General features: G+C 43.4%; 1 protein-coding gene across 3 annotated transcripts in view; it reads right to left on the reverse strand.

The window, feature by feature from the left end:
• The window catches only part of CNTNAP5 (contactin associated protein family member 5), a gene marked incomplete at its 5' end in the record, with an annotated part of 726,412 nt that overhangs the window by 353,579 nt on the left and 359,379 nt on the right, over positions 1 to 13,454 (reverse strand). For all 3 annotated transcript variants that reach the window (XM_081142435.1, XM_081142434.1, XM_081142436.1), the window contains one exon: positions 12,770 to 12,913. In XM_081142435.1, coding sequence (XP_080998561.1) covers positions 12,770 to 12,913 — 144 coding nt within the window. The remainder of the gene's footprint in view (positions 1 to 12,769; positions 12,914 to 13,454) is intronic.

The following is a 13,454-nucleotide window of genomic DNA, read 5'->3' on the forward strand; positions in this document are numbered from 1 at the left end:
AATGTAAAAAAACAAACAAAAAGCTTGCCTGACCCCCCAGTGACATGAGGAGAGTCGCTGAAGCGGCAAAGCAGGGAAATCCCGGGTGTCGTCACTGCCGCCCTCGCACCACAGAAGCTGAGAGCCCGCTGCTAGAAACCTTCTGACCTGTCAGCCACTCAGGCTCAAAAACTGTTTATAACCTGCTCTAAACATTAGCCTTTGTTTCCATCTCGTTTCCATAGAAACGCCTCTTATTAAACACCTGATTGCTTACTTACATAATACAGGCCTAATTTGGGAGCCCATTCTCCTCATTCCCTCCTGAAATGAGACACAAGGTGAAACAGAAAAACCTTATTCTCAGGACTGAGTGATTAGGTCAATGAAATATGGAGCAACCTACCAACTGAGCTTCTAGATCCTGAAACTTCTTATTGAAAGTTTAAAGGCGAGTCTCAAGGGGAGTAGAGCTTTGGTACCTCAAAATATGCCTTTTTGGATATTAATTTTAAGCTGGTTATTAATTAGCAATAGACTCAGAAAGAACCTTTGACCTTCCCCCCTTTATCTGCCTAAAGAAATTCAGATAGAAAAACCTGCTTCAGGAAGGAAACCTTAGAGCATCCCCCTCACCACCCCTCCTCAGCACATCCCCCTCAGCACCCCCCACAGCACACCCCCTCAGCACCCCCTCAGCACACCCCCTCAGCACCCCCCCTCAGCACTCCCCCTCAGCACCCCCCACAGCACACCCCCTCAGCACCCCCTCAGCACCCCCTCAGCACATCCCCCTCAGCACCCCCCTCAGCACCCCCCTCAGCACCCCCCCCACAGCACACCCCCTCAGCACCCCCCCTCAGCACCCCCCCTCAGCACCCCCCACAGCACATCCCCCTCAGCACCCCCCTCAGCACCCCCCCTCAGCACCCCCCCCACAGCACACCCCCCACAGCACACCCCCTCAGCACACCCCCAGCACCCCCCCCACAGCACACCCCCTCAGCACACCCCCAGCACCCCCCCCACAGCACACCCCCACAGCACACCCCCTCAGCACCCCCCTCAGCACACCCCCTCAGCACACCCCACAGCACACGCCCCCAGCACCCCCCTCAGCAGGGTGAATCAAGGGCGGCAGGCAGGGAGGAACCTGCACAGCCTGTCTGCCGGACCCCCGTCTGTGCCCCATGGTCCCTGGGTGGCCAGCGAGATTGTTCAGCGCAGGCGTGCTCTTTCCCATCCACCCGGAAACTGCCCGCTTTCCCGTGAAGCCCCAGAGCCCTGCCTTCCCTCTCAGTCCGGAGGAGCATATGCGCCTCCTGCCGTGTGCTCCGGGTCTCATCTTCTCCTGGCTCCCTCGCATGTACGTCCCTAATCAATGTTGGACATTTTTCTTCTCAATTTGGTAGTCAGCCCATCCAAAAATCTTAGAAAAGCTGGAGGAAAATTATGTTTGCATATGTGCAACAAAGAGCTGATACAAGCAAGCGAAGTGGCCTCCAGATAACCAGACCTTAGCGAGTATTGTGGGCTGACCTGCATTTCCCTGGGTTCTGTGGAGCCCCTGGGATCTAGGACCCAGGCCGTTTTTGGAGATGGGACATTGAAGAGGTGAGTAAGACAGAATTCGGTCATTGGAGTGGGCCTTCCAAACCATCTGACTGGTGTCCAGATAAGAAGAGAAAAGTTGGCCACACAATATTTAAAGACTATTCCTTTAAAAAAGTAGACTAGAAAATATACATTTTTATAATATTGTGAGAATGCATGTCATTTTTCCCCCTACTTTTCTGTATTTTCCAAATTTCCTGTAACCTGTAACCATCAATTTTTAACGGAATTATGTATTATTTTCAAAATACTTATTGGCTTCTAGGTTGTTATTTTGTTATACTGGTGAGAGGGCTGGGACTCCTGTGCTTTCTGGGAACAGTGTGTGCCCTGGTCACCTCAGGACTCTATGAACCCGGGACCCCTGCTGCCTGCGGAGGGTGTGAGGGCCGCAGGGACCCTGTGTCATGGCCACTGGACCCTGACTCACAGCATAGGTCACCAACCCCTGGTCATCAGTGCTTAATCTTATGGGCAAAACCATGTAGAGATGTTTCTTAGCTGGCCTTGCTTCTTTCCATGGTCACACACTGAATTAAGTCTGATAACCCACAGGCTTCCCAGTTTACCAACAGCATGTGGAGGGGGTTTTAATATGTTTCCAGCGTGAAGATTCTATTTGTCCACGCACGTGGGGTAGAGAACACGCACCAAAGCCAGCCTCGGAAGCTGAGGGCGTCTGCTGGGCTGTCTGTGCCCCTTCACCTGGGGAAGTGGGCACTGAACGACCCACAGTCTGGGATGGGCCCGCAGCCTCTGTGCTTACAGGCTCTCCCCACGCGGCACAGACCTGCAGCAGATCTGGGGGTTAAGGTGTTCCATCACCCCAGATCGGTTCAAACATGGGGTGTGTACCAGACACACCGAATGTAACAGAGACTGAATGTGGCCTGTGGGCCTCGCTCTGATCTCAGAGCTACTTTCTCAAAGGCATAGTCAATCTTTTCATTTGCATTTTTAAATTATCATTACTTTTAAATAGATGAGACATTGATTGTATTGGATCAATGAGGGCTGATATGAATGCCTTTCAAAGGGCTTACTTTCTTGCCTGAAGGTAGGGGAATGTCAGGTCTTCCTGTCACCGTGGGAAAGAGTGGGCAACCCTGAGGAATGACAGGCAGGGAGTGATGAGCTGAACTAAGGTACCAGAGAAAATGAAAAAGATATAGCCGGAAATTAAAACAATTTCAAAGGAGGAAGGGAGAGTAAGTAGAGTAAGTGGAATGAGAAAATCTTTTGGTACAATCTGAGAAGTTTTGTGGGAACTGTGGCATATGTACATTTGGCACAATTTATGTAGCGTGGTAAACTGTGTGGGTACTTCTAATGCATGTCTACCTACTGAGGCCCTAATCTTTTTGAGCATGAGAAATTCTTTCTCATGTAACAAATTACATGGATCCATAAAAGAGAGTGAATGTAGTGTCACTATTAAGCATATATGTAATGACCAAGCTAAATAATTGATATTTTACCCCTCACATGAGCCCGGACCTGTGTGTGAGATTCTGTATCCACACACTTGTGAGACATGCCATTATTGTCCAAGGCTATGGCAGGCGACAGTAAGTCATGAACATGCGTGTGCCTCCTGTTGTCTTCCCAACCTCTTTTGTAGATGTCCAGGGCATCTAATTTTTAATCTGTGTTTTTAAAAGGAAAAAACTAATGTCCCAATTACCCATTTCCAAGCCTCAGCTCCAATGCCACTCTCTCCGTCCTGCTGTTGCTACGGGAGTTGGACCCCTTAAACATTTATCTTTTGTTCCCTTGCCAAAAGTTAGGCTCTGAAAGTAGAAGGCACTAGAGGGGCACCCCGGGGAATAGCCTTTGGAAGACACTTCCCTCCCGGGTTCTTTTCCTCCATGATTGTTTGTCAGTGGGAGCCCAGTGGCTCTGCACAGTTGAGCTCCAGCTGTGGACTCAACCCACACTCCCCATTTGTGAGCTTCCACAGGCAGCTCAGACCCACGCTTTCTGGCAAGGATCTCTGCTCTCTGCGGGCTGCATGATTCCCCTGGCAACCTCATGACTCCCCCGAATCTCAGCCTGGGAGGTGGGCAGGGAGAGCTCTCTTAGCCCCTTGTTTCTTCACTATCCACTCTCTCGTAGCCTAGAGGAAGTATCTAACTTTTTGTAATTGCTATTTCCCTCTTAAACAACATTTTAGTAGTTAACCATCTTCTAGTAGCTAACAATTTTTATATTAAAATTTTCCTTTTCAAATAACCTGGACCTTGGCAGATACAGATATCTTCTAATCTTGTGAAAGAAGATGAGAATTTCTGAGAAGCTATCCCAGCAATCCCACATGGGACTGATCCAGGGTCAAGTCTCTACTTATTCAGATCCCTGGTGATTGAACAAGGAACACTTATATAAGATGATTAGGGATTTGTAAAACTGGAGAAAAGCTTTAATATTATCTACTATTCTCTTAATTTAAAATTTAACTTGGAGCTCTTGACTGTTGTGCATGGATAGGCTTCAGGGCATCTCTGTGCTCCCAAAGTGCTATTCAAAATACAATGAGCTCATAGTTTTCATTATATTTTTATAGGGGTAGGTGTCCCTTAACATATTAATAATCACTGATCTCAAGTCTTTAGCATAGTACTTGTAGAAGCTATTTACAGAACAGGATGGACACAATCATAGAACTATGTCTTTGTGGGGAACATACAATAAGAAATGAGCAAAGTGGGGCAATACATATAACTGCGACACTATTATTAACTATTAATGATTCAATGCCTATAATATCTCAGGAGTGACTATGATATCCAGATTCTATAGTTATTATGCAGTAGTTCTGAGATTTAATGTTACTGGCTTCGAAGGTCATACTTTTTCTCAACATGTAGTACCTTCATCTATAAATCTCCTGTCACATATTCAACTCTGAGTGACAAAGAAAACTGTTTATTTTGCGAAGCCTACAAAATACTAAGAATGATAGGAAAAACACTTGCAAACAACTAGACTAGAATAAAACATACTGTTTCCCGGAAACACTTAGGTCCCCAACTTGGGCTTTTGCATAGACCATTCCCCGACTTGGACTGTACTCCTATCACCTTGAAGGTATCTAAAAGATGTCACTTTTCAATGTTCATGTCAAGTTCCCACACTTTCATTAGGTCTTTCTTGACTACCAGCCCTGTGATTTCTCCTTATAATCTCTGGTAAGCTGTCTTTGAATTTTGGCAATAGTGAGCACTGGTTGGTGTGTGATATTTGGAAGCACTGTTAGCCTTGTGGGCTGGAGGACATGAGGTGTAGTCAGAGCAAGGAAGCAGAAAGTTGGAACACCAAATGGAAAAACAGAGTTATTTGTTGAGAGTAATTAAGGTGGTGAAGCAAGCAAAAAGTGCATGTCTAACCATAGAGGCGAGTGAGACGAGAAGAGGGGTGGCCATCAAAATGTTTGATGGGCAGGGGAGCAGAAAGCAAGTGCGAGGAGATGGCCAAGGTAAGAGCATCAGCGTTGAACTCTGAATTTTGAAATGGCGTGTGGATGCTGGAGCAGAGAGAGGTGTAATGTTCCCCACTCATTAGAGGGAAGGATAATTAGCTGTGACCACAGTAGGTACTCAAAAGCTATATTTCGATGATGATGATGATGATGATGATGATGACAGTAAAGAATCAAGCACTAAGTTGCATCATACTGTGTAAGTGTGAGGTTCACAGCAAGGAACGCATAATGGATCTGAGAGCTTGAGGGAGGTTCTGAGGAGAAGGCACATCTGAGAGGCAATAGGCACGGCCAGCAATGTAGCCCCTGGACACCTCTACTTTCCCAAGCCTATGGTGGGTTCTGTTCCTGGATCATAGTGCTTACATTTACCCAGCCTGCACTTGGCCCCATGCCTCTTCTTAGCACAGACAACCCAATGGAGTTGACCCACTAAGGGTAGAAAGTGGAGGGTTCATACTAGTACACCCTAACCATGGTTCCATTTTTATAATTTTGAAACTTCCCAATTGTTTGCTATATAGCCACTGTCCCGAAGCCCCTATGTAGCTCGCTGAAACCTAGGTTTGCCTGCCTGGCTTGAAGTTACCCCCTGAGCCTCTCCACAGGGCAAAACTCAAGGTTCCATGGTTGACACAGCTCGGGAGCTCCAGAGCCCTGCTCTACCTCTGAGAATCAGGTAAGTATAGGGCGCTAACTGTACTTGTCAGCCTGAAGAGGGATGGCTAGTTTGGGGCTGCGTCATGGAAAAAGATGGAGAAAGGCATCCTAACTAGTATGGGAGGAGCACAGGATAAGAGGCCTTGAGGAGGATTTGCATTTAGTGAGTTCCAGGAAGAGTACAAGTCTCTGAGAAAGAAGAAGCACTGATGAGAAACTGTGGAAAATAAACTTTTATATATTGGAAGAATGGGTTATGATGGATTCAAAACCCAAGCACAAAAGTTTCTATTCACCTTATAGAAATACAAGAGCCATTGGTGACAGATGGCTGAGTTTCTGAGGAAGCCCTTAATCCCTATGCAAGAATCCCATCCATCTCCTTAAACCTAGAAGGAAGAGCCTGGCAGCCAGATGCCAGGGGCTGGACATACTGAGGGCTATGGGACCAGTTAGGAGCTCCTGCCAAGGTCACAGCCATCTAGGTACAAGGGGATTTGGCTCTCCCCAGACACTCCACCCTCTCCTGCCACCTTTCTTTCTCTTGCCAAAGGCAAGGATTTTGCCCCTAATCTCTTACATTGCAGAGACACCCAAGAGAAAATTATTTGACAATTAACAAACTACGTAGGAGCAATTTCTGCAACACCTCATTGGTCTTCAAATCCCAGGTAAGAGGCACTATTCATGATCTGTCCAGCCCTATATTTTTTCTTCACTTTGACATGAAAGTCATTTAGGGCCCTGGGAGGAAGAGATGGATGAATAACAGCTGATAGTGTAGTGCTTTCCAGAAGACAAGGGAGAAGGCTGTGAATGACACAGTAGTTGACTCTGTATTGCTGACTTTGCCTACTCCTGAGCATTAGTACCATTAGTGTAAAGCGTAGGTGATAATGCCTGCTCCTGTCTGCTTCTCACAGATGTTTCAGGGTCAGAAGAACTAATATAAACGCAGGTCCATCTGTCATTCCTCTCATGCCCTGTGGCATTAACATTGACATTGTCTTTAAGACCATTCTCTGAAACAAGGTGTCTCCAAATGAAGGGACTATCATTGCTATTATTATTGGGGGGTGGGGGGGGACAAACACATAAAAAGAACATGCTCAGCTCATTAGCTGAAAGTTTTGCATAAAAGAAACTGAGTTGATTTCAACTTTCATTTAGCCCCATACTTTTAAAAATGATTTGAATATTCAAGGAGCCAGAAAGCATGAGGTGAAACTGGCAGGAGAGTCTTGCTCCTCTGTACACTGTGAGTGGATATGGAAATTGGTAAAGACTTTCAACAATATGGATTGAGTCACAAATTTATATTTGCATTACATTTGTAATCTCACTATTATTTTTGGCAGTAAAAATTCAAACAACCTAAATTTTAACATGGTAGAATCTTAAATAAACTATAATGAATTTCTTTAACATTTAAATGATGTTTTGATGCTTATAAAGATATTAAATAATTTTAATAAAAAAATTGAAGACATACAATATTTAAGTAAAATAAACATGAAAAGCAAGATATAAAGTTGTCAATAAAATATGTCCATGCTATATAAAATACATATTTAAAATATGAAAATAAAATACATATACACGAGAACAGTGTTTTCCTCTCTGGCTGGTTGGGCATTCTGTATAGTCCAAATTTTTAATCAAGGAAAAAAAAAAATATATATATATATATATATATATATATATATATATATATATTCAACATTCTAAACTAGGTTTCTAATAACTTCAAGTAATGATTTCCTTATATGAGCTAATGAAACTGGTCACCTTCAAAAAGAAAGTCATAGCACTGATTTAAGGTAGGAGAATTTTCACAGAGGATGACCATTTAAATCAGTTATTTTATTTTTTAAATTTTCAGTCACATTATTTCTCATATGACCTTGAAACGATTTCAATTTCCTCAAAGAAAGGAAGGAAGTCACTTCTCTGGATGCTAATAACTTGGAAGTAATATTTCCAGGTGTGAGGAGCATAAGATCCAGAAGCAGGTGATGTGAATGTCAGGCTGGCCAATGGCAGTGGAAGGCAGTGGGAGTGTTAGGAAAAGACCTGATGTGTCAGTGCTTTTTCAGATGATGTCTCCCATCAAGCAAAGTGTAATCTATCACAGAGCCACTAGCGGGATGAAACATGATCCCAGGGACAAGCAGAAGAGATTACAGGCTTCACTAGACACCAGGGAGTTTTCTCTGAGCAACGTTCATGAGCTTCTGGGTCACAGGAAGGTAAGACAAAGATTGCCAGGCCACTGTGTGTGCGTGCGTGTGTGTGTGCGTGTGTGTGAATTCAGATATGAATGTGTGTCTGATGTCATTTGTAGACTTATACTTATCTCTGGGTGCATTTTCTTGGCTTCAAAGCTACAAGAAATAAACAACCATGCTCCAGTGAGGTGAATGACAGCCAGATGTAGACAGAAGATGATAAACTTCGCCCCTTCCCGCACACACTGTTTCTCAGAATGCCTGTTATACCCGCCCACAGCTTTTCTGAAGGCTTTGTTTTAAAGGGGCACATCACTTAACCAAATCTAGTCTAGAACTGGCCATTAATTTCCTCAAATGAATGAGATGGATAAGTCTGTAATATCTTTATCCAAAGCCCACTTCATAATTCATACAGCATTGGAGTAAACTCATCTTCACACTCAGGAGGTAGAGCAGGAGCTCTCTTTGATCTACTTTTATTATTGTTGGGATCATAGAATGCAAACACTGTATGTGATCCATTAATTATCTATCTAAGATGACAAATAAATACTAGTTTGCATGGCAACTTAAGTCAAATGACGAGTATAAATTTTACTTAATAATAGCTCCAACTTTCTGAGTGCTTACTGTGGACCTTGTATTGTGCAAAATACACAGTTACTCTTGACAATAGCACTTTGAGTTTGATATTATAACTGTCTCCGCTTACGTATTTAATTTTATTTTATATAACTTAAGATATGTAATCCTCACAATAACACTTTGAAGTGGATATTAAGATGTTCCCATGTTACATATGAGGGCACTGAAGTTTGGTAACGTGCCAGAGGCTGCATCATTGAGAGAGCCTGGATTGGGGACTAGGAACCTAAGCTGTTCACCCACCATCCTGCTGCACCGGTGCCGCCTGGAGCAGTGGGTTGAGGAGACTATGCGGCTTCCCCCTAACTGAGTGGAAACTCATTTTGCAACTATTTAGCAATTTTGGCCATAATGATGTGGGTATCTGTAAATGCTCAGTATTGGCCATGGCCCATCCAGGTTCCTGATTTCCACTATTTGGAGACAAAGGCACAGAAGTGAATTGACAGGATCAGTTAGCTCCAAAGCCAATTTGTAGCCATAGTCCTGCTATTAACTATTTTATTTTTTCTTCCCTTTTATTGAAGACAAAATACATTAACATGAGCACTTTTATTATGCTCTTCTTTTAAATAAAAAAATCATTTTACAGTAAAATAAATTGGTGAGACCCCAACCAACTCCTAGACAATCATATTACTCTCTTTGCCTCTAGGACAGGTGAGCAACAATCAGAAAGGAGAGCTCAGAGAAAGAATCACTTAGTATGAAGTGGAAGGTATGAAATTAATCATTTTCAGGAAACTAGCAGGGCAATCTATTTCCTATTTATATAATAATACACATTACAGGTACTGTACACACACTTCAATGGGCCATTCACTTCCTGAGTGTTTATTATATTGTGGTGTATTAGCATAGGATGAAAGATTTCAGGAAGAACAGTGGGGTATTTTTATGTCTATTTTAAGCTGTTAGTTTTACTGCATTTCCGGATGCGGAGGATCATCTTATAGTCAAATAAAGCTATAAAGACTAAATCCAATTATCCCCATAGAGCAGCTGTTCAGTCTCCAGGGAGTGGGCAGGTCCCACAAGAAAGGAATGACAAATTGCTGTGGGGATGCTGCTGAGTGCAGCCTGCTGGAGAAGCTGGTGCTGGACCAAGCCCAGGCCATGCTCCCTTGAGCCTCAAATCATATTTTGTAATTTATGGGCATTTCCATACACTCACAGCCTGATCTGTTGGCTCTCGAGTCCTCCGTTAAACTCTGAAACCCCAGGACTCGGTAACTGGGAGAGAGTCTATGAGCACTGGAAAAGGGCCCTGGCACCACCCTTTTAAAGGCCCTCACTTAGCAAAGAGCGACTTAGTGACTGGCAGCGAAGCTGTCTTGGTGGCTGATACTATGTCCTGGGGAAACTTTATGCCAGACTAGGGGAATAAAAGACTTTGTAATTGTAATTAAGAGTGAAAACCGTTCCTTCCTCCATGGAATTCTAAAGGGGGAAAAAAGACTAGGTATATGTGTGTGTGTGTGTGTGTGTGTGTGTGTGTGTGTGATATGAATTCTCACTTAAGCAAGGTGATGAAAGCAATTTGTAAGAAAAATAATGTTTTTTTTTCCCTTTAAATTGTCAAGGTTAAAACAAAAGGTTGTCTACCTATAAAGTGAAACAATTTTCTTGGGATTTTTTTCCAAGTACATTAGTGCTAAATGAGTTCTTCGTGCTTCATGTTAACAATGCGGCCAATTAGGCCCTGAGGAATAAAGCGTGCTGGCAAAGTTTCAGGAAACTCGGCAAGTGCTACAGTAGTTTAAACTCAACAAAACATTTATTACATTTTTAATTAATGGTTCTCTCAGAAAAGGAGATGATGAGTCTGCCAATATTTAGAAATTTATGTTTTCCCTTGTCTTCCCTTATTTCCCCTTTTCTGCATTGCACACTCAGCGACTTATCTACTATATCTCATCATTAAAATATTTCCTAACGCATGGTATGCATGAGATTTCTGTCCTGAACGTTGCCATAGGATCTGATTTAAATCTGAGGCTCAGGCTCTCATGCTTTTGAGGAGGAGCCCGGTGAAAGCAGTGAAAGTGAGCGATGTTTGCTCAGCGCCTTGTTTTCCCAATTGCTTTGCCACCTCCTAGCACAGTGGCCAGCAGCACTGCCTGGCCTCTCCAGGGCGCTGATGGTCATGACGTTAATCTAAGCTGCACTCCTAGCCGTGAGTGATCCACTGCATCGGCAGGTGAAAGTCCATGAAACTGGTACATTATGAAATATCTCCTAGGAATAACACTGGGGAATGGATGGGCCTGCTCTGCATGGCCCAGTTTCCTGACTTAGACTGAAGAGAAGTGTCATTAGCAAGCTAGCTCTTAGCTTGATCAGGAGATGGGCACCTAAGCACATGTGGTGGGAGAGTTGTCATGAGTCAAGGGATGAGCCAGTCAGTGTATCCCCTAGAGCCACAGTCAGGCAACTAAACCCTCTCAGCATCATTGTTACTCTTCAGAACTAACAGTCCGACATTTAGCACAAACCTTCTAAAATGCTGACAAACTTTAACCCAAGTGTGAGTTCCCTTGAGCAACCCTGCCTCACACCCTGGAATCCACTGGGCCACTTTAAAAATGTGCTAAATTATGGAACCCCCAAATAGAAAATATCCATTATAGTTTATACTTATCAATGGACAAAATAAACATACAGGTCATTTAAATCTCAGCTTGACCAGACTGCCAGTGGCCAGATTGCAAAGAGAATCAGGGTTTTCCTGTCCATGACAGGATGGCCCAGTCTTGTCATGGGTTTTAAATGCATGTCTGTTTTAGGGAATTCTGCTTCTGGGAAGATAAAATAGTGTGATTTTCTTTATTTCTACCACAAAGTACAACTTAAAAACCCTAAAGATTATGTGTAAAATAAACCTAATAAGAATCAGAATGGTGGAGAGAAAAAAACGAGCATGTATAAGGATTTTGAGACCCAAAGAACAGCAGTGGTGAGTTCCCTAGATTTTCATTTGGCCTTATATAGTCTAAACTTGCTGCTGAAGAAGCTAGCACCAAGAGAGACCAATTGGTGCAGAAAAAAATCCGCATGAGAAATCTGTTCTGTGTAATCAAAGGACCAGTAAAGGAAGCACAGTAAATCAGAACACCTCCACACAGTAACTGCTCTAAGCCAGCCAAGCTCCATAGCAACAGCTGTGGCCCACTGCTGTCCAGCCATGTTGTGACAAGGTGCCCAAAGCTCCCAGCCAGGTGCCAGAGAAGACTAAGTAGGGAGCCTGGATTTTAATCTTTGCCAGAACGTGGGAAGCCTCTCCCTGTAGTTTCAGTGGCGACCACACATCCCATGGAGCCTGGAGCCTGGACTTCTACCCAACTTGGCAGTAATGAGGAACCCACCCACTCCCTGTGGGGATGGTACTGGAGGTGACTTTGCAGAGATACAGGACATTTGCTACAGTCCAGTGATAATAAGGAAAGAAAGCTTTCATAGACAGAAAATAACATTATGTACTGATAAAATGGCCATTCCATAGGAAGACACAATCTTTACTGTGCATGTACAGAGCTCTAAAATGTATGACCCAAAAACCGATGGACCTGGAAAGAGAGATAGACAAATCCACAGTTAGAACTGGAAATGGCATTAGTGAGCACAGATCATGTGCAAGACACCCTGCTGGGCATTGTGAATGCACTAGTGACAAAGAAAACGACAGCCTTGGCCCTTGTGAAACTCACATCTATTGGAGAAGACAAATATTCAGTAATTAAAAATTATTTCACTTGCCAGCATGATGAATGCTGAATGGGAATCTCAAAAACACCAAAAGTTTAACCTCTCATTCAAAATGCCCTATTTTAAGTATCAACAATAAGAATTTAATAGAATCTCTCCTTCTATTGTTTCATTTCCCAGAGGTAATAAAGAGAATCATGTTAGCCCCGTGTGGAGTGTGAAGCTTACCCACAGCTGCCACCCAGCCCTCAGCCAGGAACAGGAAATTCTCCAGGCGCCTCTAATGCATTTGTTTCTCCCAATAACACAATTCACACTGACCCAGTCCCTGCACCCTCCCTGGTCTCCATGGGAGGCGGGTGGGACCCCCGAAAGGGAACTATAAGCCTATGATGGAGAGGTGCCGAGGGTGTAAAGGGTTAGAAACCAGCAAGCTGAAAGGATGCCGACTTACCACAGTGTAAATCTGATGCTTTCGCCTCTTAGCCAGGTCAATTATGTTGATTCCATTGTAGTAGAGGTTTTCCATGCATCCCTGGAAGTTTTTCCTTAAAAAGGTCCCAGGTTTGCCTGGAACTGGAATTCCTCCAAAACTAAGCTTTATGAGGAGAAAAAACACAAAAGAAAACAAAAGAGAACACCTTACTTACAAGCTCTGAAGGAACAGGAAAGGAAAGTGAGTTTCAGTAGATTTAGCTGTCTGCTTGAGCCAAGTGGCTTAGGTAATTACAGCTGCCACTTGATTACATTTTAAAGGATACTGATCAGTCCACATAAAAATAACTATAATTGATTGCTTTTAAAGAGCTCACTTTACAAAACAATTTACTTCCTTTCTCTACCTTTTTTAATACTAAATAAAACAGCAATTTAGGGAAGGAGGGAAAAAATGAAAGAAAATCAACAATTTTATATTTCTCTCTGATGCAGACTTCTCAGAGAATGTGGCCAAACTGAAGCCAAGGGACCAACCAAATAGTCCTCCATTCAGCTAGAGAGAGACCTAGTGTTAAGCCTGCATTTATACCAAAAACCTTATGTGCACAACTGTTCACAAATTATGTTCTGTAAAGATGAAAATCAGGACATCTCAAATAGCCCATACAAAGTTTTTTTTTTCTTCTTCTTTTTCCCCCCTC

Source organism: Miniopterus schreibersii (genome assembly GCF_964146895.1).
Source record: "Miniopterus schreibersii genome assembly, chromosome: 7".
Classification (NCBI taxonomy): domain Eukaryota; kingdom Metazoa; phylum Chordata; class Mammalia; order Chiroptera; family Miniopteridae; genus Miniopterus; species Miniopterus schreibersii.